Below are 16,763 nucleotides of genomic sequence, written 5' to 3'. Positions count from 1 at the left end.
GCAGCTTCAGGCCATGCTGCGTCTCTTGGTGGTTTTCCTGGCTGCTGCTGGTTTTGGGTTTGGACTTTTGCGAAGTTTGGATTTGGCCTTGAGCATTTTGACCTGCCGAAGGCCGTTGAGGTGCATTGGTTTGGGTTTGGTTGCCTTGGGTGCCTTGGCAGGCTTTGGGGTTGGGGCAGCAGGGAGGCTCTCACCCCCAGGACAGGCTTTGAAAACATGGACGTCCTTGACCCTGCGACCCCTCAGCTCAGGGGGATTGGCACAGGTGGCTCGTACCTTCAGGTTAACTTTCTCAATCCACCTAGAAAATGAGGAAAGAGGGTATTATTTTATCAAAAATTCAGAGAAAACCATCTCAACAAGGGGTAGCTACAGCAACTCAGAGTGAAGTGTAATCATGTGTTATTGGGGTATTGGGAGTAACCTAATCATATATATTGGTGAAGAATCATCCCAGATAAAAACACTTACAGGCATAAAATGTGCATTGTGCTGCTTAGAAGGTACAGTTTAACTCAGAAACACATATTTTTCATTTTACCTGTACTGCTATTTATCAAGTCAATATCAAATCGATTGTTTGGTGTGAGTTACAAAGTGTTTGAGGTATTGGCCATAGAGATGTCTGCCTTCTCTCCAATATAATGGAGATGAACTCCAGAACTAGATGGCACTGGGCTTGTGATGCTTGTTGTGAGCAGTTTCATTTACAAACTATTTTCTTTTTCTAAAACTACATCTGCCAACAGCATCACCATGAAGAAGAAAGGTTGCATCTTCCGCTAGCTCACCTACCACTACTGACTTAGCTAATGTTACAGGTCAGCTAAGGAGGACGCCATTCATGTTTACATCTAGTGCTGTTATGAGCACAGTGCCTCTCTTCCATGAGTAGATGCACGCTTCCTTCTGCACCTTGATTCAGTTGGCATGTGTCGTTTAGTAGAAAGAAAATAATTCCTACACGAAACTGCTCACAACAAGGCCTGTGGATTGTCTTGAGTAAGTGGGTCATGATTTCTGGAAAGACAGATTGCTGTTGAGTTTTTAAAATGTATTATAGCGCTTTGAGCATCACAAGCTGAGTGTAGGAAGAAGGCAGACATCTCTATGGCCAGTATCTTCAACACAACTCACACCAAAACAAACTAGATTGATAAATAGCACTACAGGTAAGAGGAAATATTTGTGTTTCATATTATGGAATGAGCTGCCCCTTTAAGGAGCTGTAACTCCTGTTGGTCAAACCCAAGCCATTTCTGACTACATTCATTGTGCTGTAGTTGTCTTACATGCGTAGCGGCAGCAGAGGGCAGTCACACATCAGAGGGTTGTTGGCCAGGTTGATGACCTCCAGTGAAGTGAAAGGGTGGAGGTTAGGCACCTCTTCCAGCTGGTTGCCCTCTAAAAAAAGACTCCTCAACCCTGGACCCAGACCTGCCAGGGAGTTCTGTGACATCTGGAGTGAGAGGTCACATCAGAATATTGCTAAATAACCTCTCTGAAAGGATCTGTCTCTGATCCTAAAGCCACACACAGTTATGGAGTATGTGGGCTGGTTAGAGAAAAAAAGAAGGTATGAATAGAAACGTCTAAGCTGCTGTATGAGGGTGACTAGTAGCCCACTCACCTTCTCCAGTCCCATGTTATCCAGATACAACTCCTTCAGTGAGCTCTCCAATGGTCGAAAAGCATTCGGCCCCACCCAGCGAACTGAATTCCCTGACAGCCTCAGGTCTCTGAGGTTTCCCGCCTTGCTCAGCGCTTCAGTGGGCACCTCCGTCAGCTTGTTCCCTCCCAGATGGAGTGTATCAAGGTCACTGGCCTGGTCCAGAGCCCTGGATGACACATGATCGATGGCGTTTCCAGTGAGGTAGAGGGCTCTGAGGCCCTCAGCTCCGGTCAAGATGTCTGGCTCCAGCTTGGAGATGGAGTTGTTCTCCAAGTGCAGTGCCAGAAGGCTGGGCACCAGTTTGAAGGCTCCTTTGGGAAAACCAGTGAAGCGATTCTTCTCCAGGTGGAGGTAGGTCAGCTGAGGGAGGCCTGCCAATTTAGATTATAGAAATTAAATTTAAGTACTAAGACACAAGTCAGAATAATGCTGCAAAGGCCTTTTCTTCTAATTTAGCATTTCAAAGACCTTTAAAGGCGTCAGGGCTGAGGGAAGTGAGGTCATTCTCCGACAGGTACAGGTAAATCACTCCCTTCATTCCACTGAAAGCCCCACCCTCAACCTCCACGATCTTGCAGCGCTGCAGATGTAGGGACACGACCTGGGCAACACCGGGGAAGCTGTTGCTAGGGATGTAGTGGAAGTTGTTGCCACGCAGGTCGAGGAGACGCGTGTTGGGAGCGAAACCCCGAGGAATTTTGGTGTGACCGCGGTTCTCACACGAGGAGTGGTGTGTCTCAGCCTGAAGACAGGGAGGTATTGGAAATGTATGGACAGAATGGACAAATCATAATAATTTACACTCTCTTTGACATTATGTAAAGGTATTTCCATCAGCTACAGTGGTTTAAAAAAAAGAAGATTTAAGGCATAACTCAACATTTTAAGGGATATGCTTAAAGGTAGATGGGAAAAATCAACATAATTCTAATGTCTGTTGGCTACATATGTTGCTACAGTCAGCAGGCAATTAGCTCAGCTTAGCATGACTGTAAGCATGGTGACTCTATCAAAATCGAGTATCCATCCAGCACCTCAGAATGTTGTCATTTATCAGTTTGATTGGTTGCCGATGTCAAGAGTTTGATATAATATGAGCTGGTCTGAGACTTTTGGCAAAGTTTCTTCCTGCCTCCAGTCTTTATGGTAAGCTAAGCAAATTCCCTGCTGACTCTGGCTGTATATTTAGCATACAGATATGAAACATGCACAAAAGCCTACCTCCCAAAATGTCTCAATATTCCTTTGATGTCATGTTTCTTGTGTCAGTTTGAAGGTCAAGAGTAAGCATGATATGCAGCTACAAGTCATTTTTTGAGAAACTGGTCAAAGTCACTTTGGGAAACTTGAAATCAGCTTTCAGAAGTACAAGTAGGCAAGAAATGTGTCCGTACTATGGCTAGGTATTGGTAATGAATACCTTTAGGGCATTGACCGATGTAACCCAGTACCAGAACTTCTCCAGTGAAATGACACCAGCATTTGAACCTTTTTGCACTGGGGGTCTGATCCTGGACTGTCCCGCCTCCCTGCTGGATCAGCAAAATTTCTGTTGCTGCTGTCTCCGGAGCCACGCTCCTACCGGGGAACAGTCAGTTCAACGTCTTCCTACATTAGCCAGAGCTAACACAGCAGCAGTGGCTAGGCTCCCAAGACCGAGCTGTTCAACTTTCTCAACAAACTAACACAGACACCAAAATGGCTCGACTCTGTTGCTAAGCTTGTTAATAACCATTAAATAACCTTAGCTGTGTGTCTCTAACAGTTAGCCCTGTCTTTGTGTGTGTGTACAGGTTGACTCCCACCATCTATTGCCAGCCTCACCTTGTGGTGAATTTGAGCATGGTTTATTGATTTGGAAGTTCACCACACTGAGATGCAACTACAACATTCAATAGTATAGCTAGAAACTACACATGCCACTCCATTCACATTGTGGGTATGGAATGAAGCACTCTACTGGTATCTTTATCACTGTAAGAGAACTGGTATTTTTACTGGTATCGTAATTTTTCAAACCATACCCAGCCCTAGATCGTACACTACAAAGGTAAATCTCAAAACTTCATACAGCCCACTCACCTCGCAGACACAGTTAGCAGGACACTTGACCTTGTTCTCTGGCTCTGGTGTGGGTGGTGTGATCCGGGTTGCCTCCTCAAATTCTGCCTTCAGCATGGCCTCCTGGCTCTGACAGCGCAACTCAGGAGGGTGAACAGCCTCCAGGTTCTCTCCTGACAGATGGGCCGGTCCTCCACATGTCCCCATCAGCTTCACCTTGTTCCGAATCGACCACTCCCTGTAGCAAGGTAAAGGGAATTAAAGCTCTGTGGTCTAGAAGTCAGCTATCGCTTCAGCATCCACAAAGGTGTGCTGTACCTGAGTGGACGCAGGTAGCAGTTGCAGTAGATGGGGTTCCCAGCCAGGTTGAGGCGTGCCAGCTTGGGTGAACCTTCAGAGAAGGGCTGGATGACACGCAGCTGGTTGTAGCTGATGTCCAGGTGGACGAGGTTGGGGGATTTTGATACAGCTGTGTTTGCCATGTCCTGCAGGGACATGTGGTCCAGGAAGAGGTGGGTCAGTTTGGCCATGGACACTGCATCCTCTCCAAGGTAAGTCATTGGGTTGTAGCTCAGATCCAGACGGGTCACCTCTGGCAGTCTGGATGCAGAGCGGGAGAAGTGGGGAAAATTGGATTGTAATTTCAGGCCTAGTATTCAAATATTACTCTATTAGAGCAGTCAGAACTATTTTCCCTTCAAGACACCAGGTGACTGTGATTTTTGCTGTTGTCTCTTGCCAGCAGCACAGCTCTAGAGATGGCCATTTGAGTCACCGCTTGGGTCTGGTCTGAAATATCTCAACAACTATTGAATGGACTGCCATGAAATTTGTTACATACATTCCTGTTCCTAGAGCATGAATCCCACTGACTTTGGTAATAATTCTCTAGTGCCACCATGAGGTTCAGGTTTGTGGCTTTGACTGAACTTTGGAACAGATATCCGTGTCTCCCTCAGGAATAATTCTTCTATCTTTTTGTGATCCCCTGATCTTTCTGTGTAGCTCTATGGCAGATCAGCAGATCACAGATATGCCAAGCTGCCTACCTGGTCATGGTCTCAGTGGGGAAGAACTGCAGCTCATTGTGATCCAGACTGAGACGGGTGAGCGTAAACAGCCCAGCGAAGGCCTCAGTGTCCAGGTAGTTTAGAGAGTTGTGACTAAGACGGAGCCATTTGATGTTTTGCAAGCCCTGGAGCAAGAAGAGTTTGGCTTTTTAGTTGATGTTCCAACAACAGGAGACATTCCTGCATTTTGTTTAAACCACCTTTTCAGTTTGCCATTTTGAGGTATTTTGCTACCTGGAAGGCCATGTTGGGGATGTAGACCAGCTGGTTGTGTGTAAGGGAGAGCAGGTTGAGGAAGCCGAGCTGAGAGAAAGCTCCAGGCTGGATCTCTTCCACGCGATTACGGTCAATCATGAGCTGCTTCAGCGAGGACAGGCCGTCAAATGACTCCTGGACAAATAAAAACCGAAGACAAAAATTTTATCCTGTTGCACTGAAAATGTGTATGGGGGTGGGAGATGTTAGTGTCTCATTAAAAACTCAGTCAAAGTGATGATGGGATAAGTGATGGTTGTGAGAACTGGATCTGCAGTGTGTGTGTGATGACCTGGTAGAGGATGTCGATGTTGTTGTTGGCCAGGTTGAGGAAGACCAGGCGACCAAGGCTGCGGAAAGCCCCCTCCTTCACCCTGCGGATGTTACAGCGCTGCAGCGACAGGTGAGTCAGGTAGGGTGTGTGTTTGAAAGCCCCGGAAGGCAGTTCCTGGATGTCGTTGCCTCGAAGATCTAATTTCACTGTGATCTGTAAAGAAAGGGATTCAGTTATCAGATGGAAGAAGATGGGAACTAAACATACTACAGAAATATGTGTATGTGTGTGTGAATTTAGGACCTCGTCAACAGTTGGAGGAACTTGGGTCAGGTTCTTGTTGACGCAGGTCACAGTGAGCTGGATCTGGTCACAGATGCACTCCTTTGGACATTTTGCTGTGTGTGCTGCAGGAATGCAGAGGAGGCTGAGCAGCAGCACCCAGAGGGTGTCGGGACAGAGCTGGGAGTACATCTGAGAGGGAAAATAATACCTCAGTCACACGATTGTATGTAGTAGGAATTCATAGTTTAAGGAACTACTTAATCCACAGAATAACCATTTGTATATCAATTACAGTGTTACATTGAACTCATAAAGAAAACATCATGTTTCTCGCATGCTTCCACAATGAATGAAGAATCCAAAAACTGAGAAATTTTTTTGATGAATTGAAGGTGTCATCATGGTCTGTGTTTAACTGCAGCAAAATGATATTATGTGAAAGTGGTATGTGTTTTAAATAGTATTATTTTACCAAAAATGTATGTGTTTGGGAAGTACTGAGAATAAGACTGGATAAATACCACTTGGATTATACTGCATAAGTTGTGTGAGAGTTTGTAAACAGATGTTTTGATATACTTTTACTGTTGTTAACAAGGTCTCCTATGACTCTAATTCACCAAAAGTTTTCCCAGTTTTTGGATTCTTCGTTCCATGTGGAGGCATGCAAGAAAAACAAGGTTTTCTTCGCAAATTTGGCATAACACAGGGTGAGTAATTGATATACAAATTGTCATTTTGTATGTGAAATATTCCTGTAATCGTTTTACTAAACCTCCTCTCAGCCAGTGACACAGTAAATGTACAAGTTGTTTTGTTTCATTAGGGACAAGCCACTAGCAACTAGCAACTGTTTTGGTATTTTTTAGGTGTGAGGTACATTTTTAGATCCACCACTTAACCAGTCATTCATTCAGTCATTCATCGGCTCACTCATAAAACTTACTTTGTTATGGCAGTGTCTACAGAGGAATCAAACCTATTCATTTTATGTAGTTATAGTTATTTTGATGAGTTTAATGCAAATGCAGGTGGAACACATGTGTCAGGACCCCAGACTTTTCTGCCTCAGAGGCACTGCTTTGCTGTAAGTCAAGTGGAAAGTAAGGTAAGTATATTTGCTCAAGTACTTAAGTACCATTTTGAGGTACTTGCCAGTTGAGTGTTCCCAGTTTATGCTACTTTATACTTCTACTCCATTATATGTAGAGGGAATATTTTGTGCTTTGTACTTCACTGCATTCATTTGATGGTTATAGATACTTTTCAGATTAATATTTTACATAAAAATTATGATAAGCTTATTAAATACAATGCATAGTTATTAAGATTAAAGTAGTGGTTTCCAGCCTTGTTGGTTTGTGAACATTCGAACAGGCAATGTCTAGTTGGGGTCAGATATCAATAAGTTGCTCTGTCAGAGACACATTTACATTCTAAATGTCCCATTAACTTTATGTTGCTGCCTGTCTTGGCCAGGACACCCTTGAAAAGGAGATTTTTAATCTCAAGAGTTTTTTTTTTTTTTGATTAATGAAGGTTAAATAAAAATAAATTCCAAATGGTCATATAATTAACTGTGTAAAGCCTGGACCAAATAGCAAAAACAATAGTAAAAAGAATAAGGAAAAATAACAGGATTTAAACAAATAAACTATATTATATAAAAAATGAACAAATACATTTATAAATATACACAGAAAAATTTGCACACTTTATATGCAAATGAATTAATATTTTATAAATATAGAAATATATAAAAACTGAATTAACAAATGTGAAAATATATGAAAATGCTTATTATTATTATTATTATTATTATTATTCTATTTGTCTTAATAATCCCACATTTTTATTATTTTATTATCGCTTCATATTTCTATATTTTTTTAATTTACTTATTTATGCTCTATTTATTTATCTTGATATTTCCTTCTTTTTTCTTTTTTTCTTTTTTTTTGTTCTATAACAGATTCACTATTTTTTATGGAACTCCTGTGATGCATAATCTCACAACCCCTCAGATTTATTTTGTGATGCTTTGAAGGGGCCTGACCATCAGGTTGGGACTGTCTGAACAAAACTAGCAACAGTAACTGAGTCTAAAGTAGAAGAACTTAAGTGAAGTGCTTCTTACACATTAATACAACAGTATTAACTGTTTGATAAGGTCCCGTATAGTAATTACAGAGGGATAATTTTCTGCAGAATGAGTAGTGTTACTTTTGTTACTTCATTCAGTCATTTTAGCTGCTAATATTTCTATGCTTTAACTTTAGTAGAATCTTAAATGCGCTGTATGTAAAGAGGATGCCAAGCTCAGATACAATTAGGGGCACCTGCAGGATATATTAACCACAACCTGAGAAACTCAATTCTAACTCAATCAGAGAAGGGTGTGTGTGTCACATTGTTTTATATTTCCCTACTAAAGCTCAGTTTAACGAACAATCTCTCCATCATTCTGTACTTTTGGGGATTAGTGTTATTCTGCTCAGATTGGGCTGGCCCAGTCTTCACTGGAATGCCTTAAAACCACATTCCCATGTCGGATCAACAGTCTTGATCCGCAGGAATGGACATGAAAAGCTTCACAGCTCCACACTCTGAAATGTGGAGTCTCAAACTGTTGGCGCGGCGAAATGGTGCCATGCTTAAACCTTTCTGCCCAAACTGCTGCACAAAATCCTGACAGAGAAGAACCTGAGAGCAGGACTGTATTAATCAGAACACTGAAAATAATATTAAATTTAATTTACTGTATATGAAGTAAGGGTTGCATGGAAATCATGCTGACTGTACGTCAGGCTGTATAATATTTCGACAGCATAGCTACCACGTTTTGTTCATAAGACCCCCTGAGCAGAGAGGGGCCACGAAACTAGAGACGGAGGAATTTTCTCCTGCCGGACTGTTTGTCCGCGTCCCCCTGGGGATCAACAGTCCTCACCGCAGAGGAGCCACCGCGCCGGCCGCGCACAAAGACGCACAGTGTCTCTGCGTGCCGGTGTTGTGCCAAAACGCGTCTCCCCTTGAAAAAAAGTGTGTCCCTTGGCCAGGGATGGTGAGAGAAGTAGCTACTCTCAATCGGCTCTGAATGCTTTTAACAGAAATGACCTTTAAATATTGTGTCTTATTTCAACATATGTTAATGTTGTTTTGTGCGTAAACGGGGATGTTGGTGTAATTAAGTTTTGGAAATGGCAAAACCCTGCGAGATCATCTTTTCTGGAAAAATACCAGCATTGTATTTGTTTAATTCGCGCACTTTATGACAACAAAGACATTGTGAAGTCTTCAGCGTGACAACATCTCAAAGTGTTTTCTTTATTCGAACGCTAAAATGCGCAAAATAAAACACAGCGTCTCCACATGACTAAATGATTATGCAATTTCAGTATTAAACTTTCATTTTGATTTTTCTGTGTTCAAATTTCACCAAGGCAATCACTCGAATAAATGTACGTGTTTAAAATGCACAAATGTGACTATTAACAGTAAGTACAGGAGACCATTTTACGCACAGACTCACCGTGCTTTCGTCTTGCTTCTGTCCAGCTGTGGGTCGGTTACTGGCTGTAGACTCTCTCACGGTCTCTGCCCCCTCTTGCTGCTCTTCCCCCGGCTGTCCCCCATCCAAAACAAACTCCGTTTATCCCTTCATTCACTCACACTCCCCGCCTCCGACACAAACACACACCTCCACGTCCCACCTCTGGAGTCTGCACATTGCTCCAGCCTGGTAAAGGAATGGCTCAATCTCCACTGAGGTTGGAACAATAATCTCAGCTTTCTTGTTGTTATTTTGCTTCTAAAACAGCAACACACAGACACTTACAATCATAAATACACAGACGAAGAGTCAGGCTTGTTAGATTAGTTATATTTCTGAGAGGCTTTCAGTACATATCAACATATCAGGTAAACAAAAATTCTCCCGACAATATAAATGCAGTCCATATGGTGTAATGTCTAAATGCCATTAAAGTGTAATCCATTCTCACTCCATTTCCCTTAAAGGCTCCCTCACATCACCAACACATATACAGCTATATGAGGTAACACACAGCAACCCAAGTTGTGCAACACAAAGTCCTATAAGAGCACATTTTTATATTAAGACTGATTATGGATGGAAAAAAGACACATCAGGTGAAAGTGATTGTGGTCCCCTGAGCTCTGCTGTGTTATGACTGGGCTCGGTGCACGGCGATGCGCGCACACACACGCTGTGTATTCAGGCTCATGGGCTCCTGTATGCAGCCCCATTCCTGCTCACAGTCTGATGCACACAGCAGCAGCCCGATTTGACTGGACCTGATGAACAGCGGTGTGATGATTGTGATTGGACAGACTGTTCTAAAACTCCGACAGCATGCAACGCATCCTGTCAGGAAAACGGAACCATAATTCCAGCTTTTTATTTTTGACTAATTCATTTTGTTTTATAGATTGCATTTTTTTTTTTTGTTAAATACGATTCCTCTGAATTGTCTTGGCCTCTCCATTTCTGTCTCAGCAAAGCAGCAAATATCAAAGTATGTGAGATACAGGTCTACAAATACAGCAAGTCTGTAGCTGTGTGTGAGTATCTGCCATTCTTTGCAAAAAATTACAACACAACTTCCAAATTTTTGAGGACCTGGAAACAACCTAAATCTGTTAACCTATTCCTGTAGCTGTGTATGGACCCTGTCTGAAGTAGATGCATTCTTTTGTTCTTGTTTAACAGTGAATTCTCAAACTATTTATATCTAAATGCAAAGTAATATGTTGCAAAAGGTGCCACATTGACATTTTCTAATGTTAGCTCCACTCCAAGTTACAATCAGTTCCATTTTTTTATACATTAGCCCATACCTGATGTGCATTTCTAGATTTTCTATAAAAATATAAGTCACAAGCATACGTAGAAAAATAAAAACTAAGACATTCTGGACAGTTTTTGCCTTCATAAAATATACAAATGGAGAATGGAGATACATTAAGTGGTCGTCCTTTGTTCAAGTGTAAAGCTTCCCTGTTTGTTTTGTTGGTGAAGACGATACAGTCAGTACAGTGTGTGTCCCAGTGTTGGTACTGGCAGTGGTTGGTAGGTGGGATCAGTGTTAGTCGTGGCACTTCTTCTCCAGAGTGGAACTCAGTCTCTTGCTGGCACTGCTGCAGGACTCCAGAGCGTCACTGTTCCTGCACATTCACAAAGACAAAACATACGCGGTGTAAGACTTCAAAAGGCAGCATGACACTGCAGGAACTACTGAGACTTTTTTTTCCAATTGGTTACAAACTGCTCTAAACTGTTTTATTCACAGGTTTCACACTGACTGACAGCTTAATGTAAGACGAAACTTGTGTAGATAAATGATCCTACTTGGACACGAAGGTGTGAAGCAGTGAGGCGTGGTGCTTGGGGAAGTACTCCTGCTGGACAGCGTGCTCCAAACACAACAGCTGACCTGGCACCAGTGACACCTTTTTCATCTTCACCTCTCCCTGAAACAAGAACAGAGAAGCAGAAACCTAAATAAATTAAAATGTAACCAATAACCAACCACTTCAACTGTGTTATGGTCCAAAGATTATAAAAGTTAACACCAGAATCAGAATCTGGTTTATTGCTAAGTTGGTTTTTCACATATAAAGAATTTGATTTGGTGTTTTGATACAAAGATAAAAAATATACGGACGGAACACTGAAATACCACTGGAGATTGTGGAGGCAGTGTAGTGTAGTTCAAGTGAGATACTACCATAGGAGACAACGAAGAAATTGAAATTATGGTGAAATAGAATGAATCGGTAATATAGTGAAAGAGTTCTCCGTCCACAATTAGGGCTGTAATTGTATATGGCCACACAGACCACCACTGTCTACAATGCTTCCTCTGTTTAAAAAGGTACAATAATACAACATCCTCCACCATCACCTTGTTTGTTGTTTTGTGAAACTTTTGACTCTGCCCTCTAGTGCCATCTGTTGGCGGTATCTACACTATTATAAAGGACACGTGGAAGTACCAGGGGAGGGGCGTTTACAATGTTTGAAACCGATGTACCTTTTTCCGTAACTAATGGGTATATAAAGTAGGCTAAATCTGGTGGTGCAGGTAGTAAAAGTACAGAACTGACATCTGTGTGAAAAGGACATCCAGAAAGAAGGGATAGGCATGACGTCTTGATGACATTTTATTTGGGCAACCCACCGCTGGGAGATTTAAAAAGCAGCTGATAGCAGTTAGCAGCTAACTCAAACAAGCAGAGGAGCAGCCAAAAATGTTCCCAAATTGGGGAAACAATGAGGTTAGGGAGCTTCTTACCATCTGAGCAGAGGATGGGAACTCCAGAGATGGAGTAACTGGGATGGTAAATGATTGTTATTGCCATGCTTACGTCATTGTTAATGTTTAGAAAGTGCTGCCGATGCTTACATTATATGTTACACTAGAAGCTGACGTGTCATGCTCGTCACACCTCTTTTGCTTTCACAACACTAGCACGCTATCTAAAAACCACACACTGGAGTGCATTATGCTGCTGTTGTTTGGCTCTGTGTAAAAAAGCAAAGCCAGTGTAATTAGGGGTCTTCATCGTAGCCCTATCGAAGTCCCTCAAAGAGTTTGTGTCCAGGGTTTGAGGGGTCAGATGCAATCTTTCCTGTCCGTCTCAGGGTCCTGGAGGGATGGCAGACTACACCCAATCAACTTCTATGCAAAGCAAATGATGCACTGCAGTATACCCTTGTCCTTAGCTGTGGCATCAACGTACCAGATGGTGATGGAGCAGGTGAGGATGGACTCAATGATTCCAATGTAGATGTGTGGAATGCGTGCAGAATTTGTATATGATTTGACTAAATTTAACGTTAAATATTAGATTAAACTAGCGCCCATAAGTTCAGTGATGTTTTGGAGACACAGGGTTTGGGGTACAGTACCTTGAGGAGTCCCATCATGACCAGCAGTGTGGAGAGGAAACAGTATGACTGGAAGGCTGAGGCAGACAGAAGCTTCTTCAACAAAACGTCTGTGGGACACAGTGATGCAGGTCATTTAAACGAGACAGCAGGGGCTGTTTATAAAGGGTGAGTTCTATCAACAACAGTATCTGAACCACAAGTGGAGATCCACATGACAGTAGCATTTTATTCACCAGTTGTTTCAAGGACAGCAGTCTTGGTCTCTGGTTCTTCACTATACAAAGAAGCGATTTTCAGAAGGACATCAGCAGCCTTGTGTGGATCAGATGCATCTACCTGTTGAGGTAAGAGAAGAGTTTTATTGACAGGATATATCCAGTCTGTTTGTACACCTAATCCAGCAGAATAAACACAAATAAGGACAGTTAAAGCAGATGGTGATGGCAGCAAACAACCAGCCTGGACACTTCACATTCACGAATTGTAGATTCCTACCTGTTGCTGCAGGTTTGTCCTCATGTCTCCCAGCTGAAGAAGCCTGTCTGCAGAGGGGCAGCTGAGGAAAGACATGATCTCTGGCTGAGGGTGGACACAGAGTCACAATGAGAAACATAAGCACAAAGTAACTAGCCTAGAAATTAGCACAATAGACACAACACTTAATATAACAGTTGAAGAAGAATACCTTCAAGCTTGCCTGTTGTAAGTGCATAAATATAAAAATGTATATTACGTCTAACATCTTACTGGGCTCTGAAGTTTTTCAGGACTGTCATCTTTTCTTGTTATTCCATTTTCCTTTACGATTTCACCGTCCTCCTCAACGTCTTCACCACAGTCATCACTAGCATCATCATCATTTTCGTGGTCGTCATCACCTTCTTCATCCTCGTCATCAGGCTCTCCCTCATCATCACTACAGTGAAGTTAAGAAGACATTTTTTTCCCTTTAAACTTACTTATTGTTAAATTAACAAGCTGATGAGAGATAACTTGAGTTTTTTGGTATTGATACTGGACAGCAGCTTCAGAAAAGATTCACTGCATCACTTAGTGTCACACAAACACACGTGTGTATTACCTGAGTGATCCCAGCATGTCTCCTTTGTCCATGTTTTCCATAGTTTCCCTCAAAGCCTCACAGCCCTCCTCTCCCAGACAGTTACCTGTTAGAGTCACATACAAGACTTTCACCTGTTGTGTCACCATTTTCTTGTCTATGTTCAGGTCACAAAAAGTACTTTAATTGAAACTTCACATTTTCATCATATTCAACAATTCACTAGACACTGATTCCATATATTTTCCAGTATTTTCACAGCCATGGAATCCTCCTGATAACTGCTACCCCTACAGGGATAGTAAGACCAGTTTCACGGTCAGTGTTCGTACCGTTCAGATCCACTTTCTCCATATAAGGTTTGTCCATGACAGCCTGAGCCACCACGAAAGCTGCTGCCTCTGTGATCTCGCCAAATGACAGATTGAGCTCCTGGAGAGAAGGAACATAGCAGAGCACTGTAAGCAGCCTGTTGACAAGACAGACAGAAAAGGCTGAACTCTGATAGTGAGCTGACCTTGAGGACTGGCAGTCCCTCCCTGAGGACAGCAGCGAGGGCGATGGCTCCTTCTGAGCGTACCAGACAGTCTCCAAAGTTGATCATCTGCACGTTCCTCAGGTGCCTCAAAGCCTGTGTGGCCGACAGGGGTAAACCGTGAACAAAAACAGTTCAAACACACAGGCTAAATATCTAATGTACTTTAAGGGAATGTGTGAACAGGCCTCACCTGTGCCATGGCCAGCGTTCCCCTCTTGGTGAAGGTGTTGTCGTTGAAGTTGAGGACACGGAGCTCTGGGTTGTGTCGCATGGCTGAAGCCAACGCCATCACACCTGCGTAGTTGATGCCATTCTGAGGCATGTGAACTTCTTCCAGGCTGCCGATCAGCTTACACGGAAAAACAGAGAGTAATTTGAAGTTTAAGGGGCTGTCATTTAATGCCAATCATTTGAATCATTCATCTTCAAATGTCTTGTTTTGTCTAATCAACAGTCCAAATCACAAAGATTTTAAATGTACACAAATACAAAACAGAGAAAAGCTGCAAATCCTCACATTTAAAAAGGTGGAACTGGGGCATGTTTAGCAATTTCGCTTGATAAATGACTATTAATATTATATATTAATATATATATTAATATTATTATCAAATAGTTCTCTATTATTTTCTGTCTATCATCAAATAATCTTTTCAGCTTTATTTGAAATGTTGCCCTGACTATAATTAATTATGATTAAAAATTTGGGGGTGATTATTTTCTACCTGGAAGGCCTTAGCCAGGGCGCTGGCTCCTTCGTTTTCAAGGCGGTTCCTTCCTGCAATGAACACTCTCAGTTTGAATGGAGCTCCGAGCGCTGATGACTGTCTGTGGCACTGAATCAGAGCTTCAGCCAGGATCTACACAAACCATACAGCACTGTTACAGCCTGAACTATAATGCAAGAACATATCAAAATCTCCCATGTGGGTAATTTTTATAGTTGCTTCAGAGATAAAATTACTATTTAGAAAGTGTTTGAGAGATTGACAGGGTTAGGTCAAACAAACTCACCTTTCCTCCTCCAATCCCCATGCCACAATTGTTGAGCCTCAGCACCCTCAAGGTGTGGCAGGAAGGGCTCTTCAGCAGCTGCTCGATTCCCTTCACACCATCTGGTCCAAAGGCATTATCGCTCAGGTCCAGCTCCGTCAGCCTGGCCCCTGCATGCATTAATGCACTACCCAGGCACCTCTGATTCATTCAAAGAAAGAGAATGTGTGAATCAGGCATGTTCTCAAGGCTGTGTATTACAACACATTATCACAAAACAAATCCTGGAAATCAAACAGCATTAACAGTGTCTTAAAGTCTCACCAGGGCTGTCGGGATCTCAGAGCGCAACCTGCCCGTGAACATATCACTCCAGTAACATCTCTGAAAGACACAAAGAGCTTTAGACAGAAGGAAAGCAGCATCTTCTTTGTTGCTACAATGAACAGAAGGAAATTTTAAAGTATTATAAGTGTTTTCTGGCCCATGTGTGTTTATAATGAATGCAAACTATGCATTGGATACCTGGAGCTGGTCTTTACGCTCCAGAGCCTTCGCAATGGCCCGGGCTGCATCCACTCCCACAGTGTTCCCCTCCAGGCGCAAAGCTCTCAGACCCTGGTACTGCTCGATCTCACGGACCAGCTCCCCCACTGAAAGCAGAGAACAGGAAGTCAGGTCTGAGGAGAAAACAGACACCTGTGCTCTGGTGTCAACAGTAACACCGTGGTGAATGAAAACGAAAACAAAACTAAACCCTATCTGACCTGATTCTGCGTTGTCCAGCTTCAGTCCCAGGCCTTTAAAGCTCAGCTCTCCATCCCCGACGTGAGTCTTGGCAAGAGCATCAGCCAACTGAGAGATGTCATCTGAGGCCATATTGACTATAGAAACATCCAGAAGTCAGACATTAGAGAGAGGAATCACATTTTAGTATTTTACTCAACATATAAATGAACAAAAGTACAGTGTTTTGCCCGGAATCGAGAACTAAAGTTCAGTGACAGTGGTAACATTACAAACAGAACATTTTCTTAGAAGAATTGTCAACAAAAGCCACGGTAGCTAACGTTAACGTTAATTAGCCTCACCGGTGCTAGCTAGTAGAAGTACGCAGCACGAGAGACGTTTAAATCACTAGCTAACGTTGACTATTAATTTAAACTAATGTGACTAATGTGAGTTCTGACTTTATGAAGTGTTTTATCGCGTCTCTCAGCCATTAAAACAACAATACAGCTCTCACTGAAGCACTGAAACTTACCACAAAGAGTAATTTCCTAGGAAACGACAGAGAACACACACCGCTCTTCCGCGCAGCGCGCCGGTTGCTAAACCATGTGACGTCATGCTGACCCGGTTTCTTCTTCGTTGATTTTCCTAACTTCAGTTAAAATTGATCTACAAGGCTTTACCGCCATCTGCTGTTGCCACCCAAACGCCGTTAACCCCCTTTGGTTTTGTTGCAGTGCTAAACCAATGAATATTTTCAATAATTATTGCTATTTCTTTCAAGTCAGTTCTGATACAATACTATTAATGCTATTAAGGGACTGTTCGTTATTTATGTGAAGGGAGAAGGTGGAACAAAAAGGGGGAGACATGTCAAATAACTTTTTAAGCAATGGGGAGGGACTTT

General features: G+C 42.5%; 2 protein-coding genes across 2 annotated transcripts; both read right to left on the bottom strand.

The window, feature by feature from the left end:
• Positions 1–5: 5 nt before the first annotated feature.
• Positions 6–9,245, bottom strand: chadlb (chondroadherin-like b). Its single transcript, XM_050060390.1, has 11 exons — positions 9,150–9,245; positions 5,636–5,806; positions 5,351–5,545; positions 5,038–5,193; positions 4,783–4,928; positions 4,052–4,333; positions 3,755–3,971; positions 2,141–2,414; positions 1,631–2,043; positions 1,293–1,459; positions 6–301 (listed from the first exon to the last, which is right to left on the bottom strand). The coding sequence occupies exons 2-11, from the start codon at positions 5,804–5,806 to the stop codon at positions 7–9; spliced, it is 2,316 nt and encodes a 771-aa protein (XP_049916347.1). The 5' UTR covers positions 9,150–9,245; the 3' UTR covers position 6.
• Positions 9,246–9,479: 234 nt separating this feature from the next.
• rangap1b (Ran GTPase activating protein 1b) lies at positions 9,480–16,473 on the bottom strand. The gene is made up of 16 exons (XM_050060490.1): positions 16,389–16,473; positions 15,892–16,008; positions 15,650–15,777; positions 15,449–15,508; positions 15,146–15,325; positions 14,857–14,991; positions 14,322–14,480; positions 14,111–14,224; positions 13,926–14,025; positions 13,615–13,699; positions 13,281–13,449; positions 13,029–13,112; positions 12,767–12,869; positions 12,552–12,640; positions 10,989–11,110; positions 9,480–10,804 (listed from the first exon to the last, which is right to left on the bottom strand). Exons 2-16 carry the CDS (start codon positions 16,001–16,003, stop codon positions 10,726–10,728), a joined length of 1,719 nt encoding a protein of 572 aa, XP_049916447.1. The 5' UTR covers positions 16,004–16,008; positions 16,389–16,473; the 3' UTR covers positions 9,480–10,725.
• Between the last annotated feature and the right edge of the window lie 290 nt (positions 16,474–16,763).

Source organism: Epinephelus moara, chromosome 13 (genome assembly GCF_006386435.1).
Source record: "Epinephelus moara isolate mb chromosome 13, YSFRI_EMoa_1.0, whole genome shotgun sequence".
Taxonomy (NCBI): domain Eukaryota; kingdom Metazoa; phylum Chordata; class Actinopteri; order Perciformes; family Serranidae; genus Epinephelus; species Epinephelus moara.
The sequence above is the reverse complement of the archived record's forward strand: the minus strand, read 5'-3'. Positions and strand labels throughout refer to the sequence as shown.

Excerpts from the sequence above, each read along its gene's own strand:
- chadlb (XM_050060390.1), bottom strand. The coding sequence starts at position 5,806 with ATGTACTCCCAGCTCTGTCCCGACACCCTCTGGGTGCTGCTGCTCAGC. Across the intron at positions 5,546-5,635 it reads TTCCTCCAACTGTTGACGAG|ATCACAGTGAAATTAGATCT; the intron begins GTCCTAAATTCA and ends CTTTCTTTACAG. Across the intron at positions 4,334-4,782 it reads CCCACTGAGACCATGACCAG|ACTGCCAGAGGTGACCCGTC; the intron begins GTAGGCAGCTTG and ends CTCTGCATCCAG.
- rangap1b (XM_050060490.1), bottom strand. The coding sequence starts at position 16,003 with ATGGCCTCAGATGACATCTCTCAGTTGGCTGATGCTCTTGCCAAGACT. Across the intron at positions 15,509-15,649 it reads AGCGTAAAGACCAGCTCCAG|AGATGTTACTGGAGTGATAT; the intron begins GTATCCAATGCA and ends TGTGTCTTTCAG. Across the intron at positions 12,641-12,766 it reads TGCTGTCCTTGAAACAACTG|ACGTTTTGTTGAAGAAGCTT; the intron begins GTGAATAAAATG and ends TGTGTCCCACAG.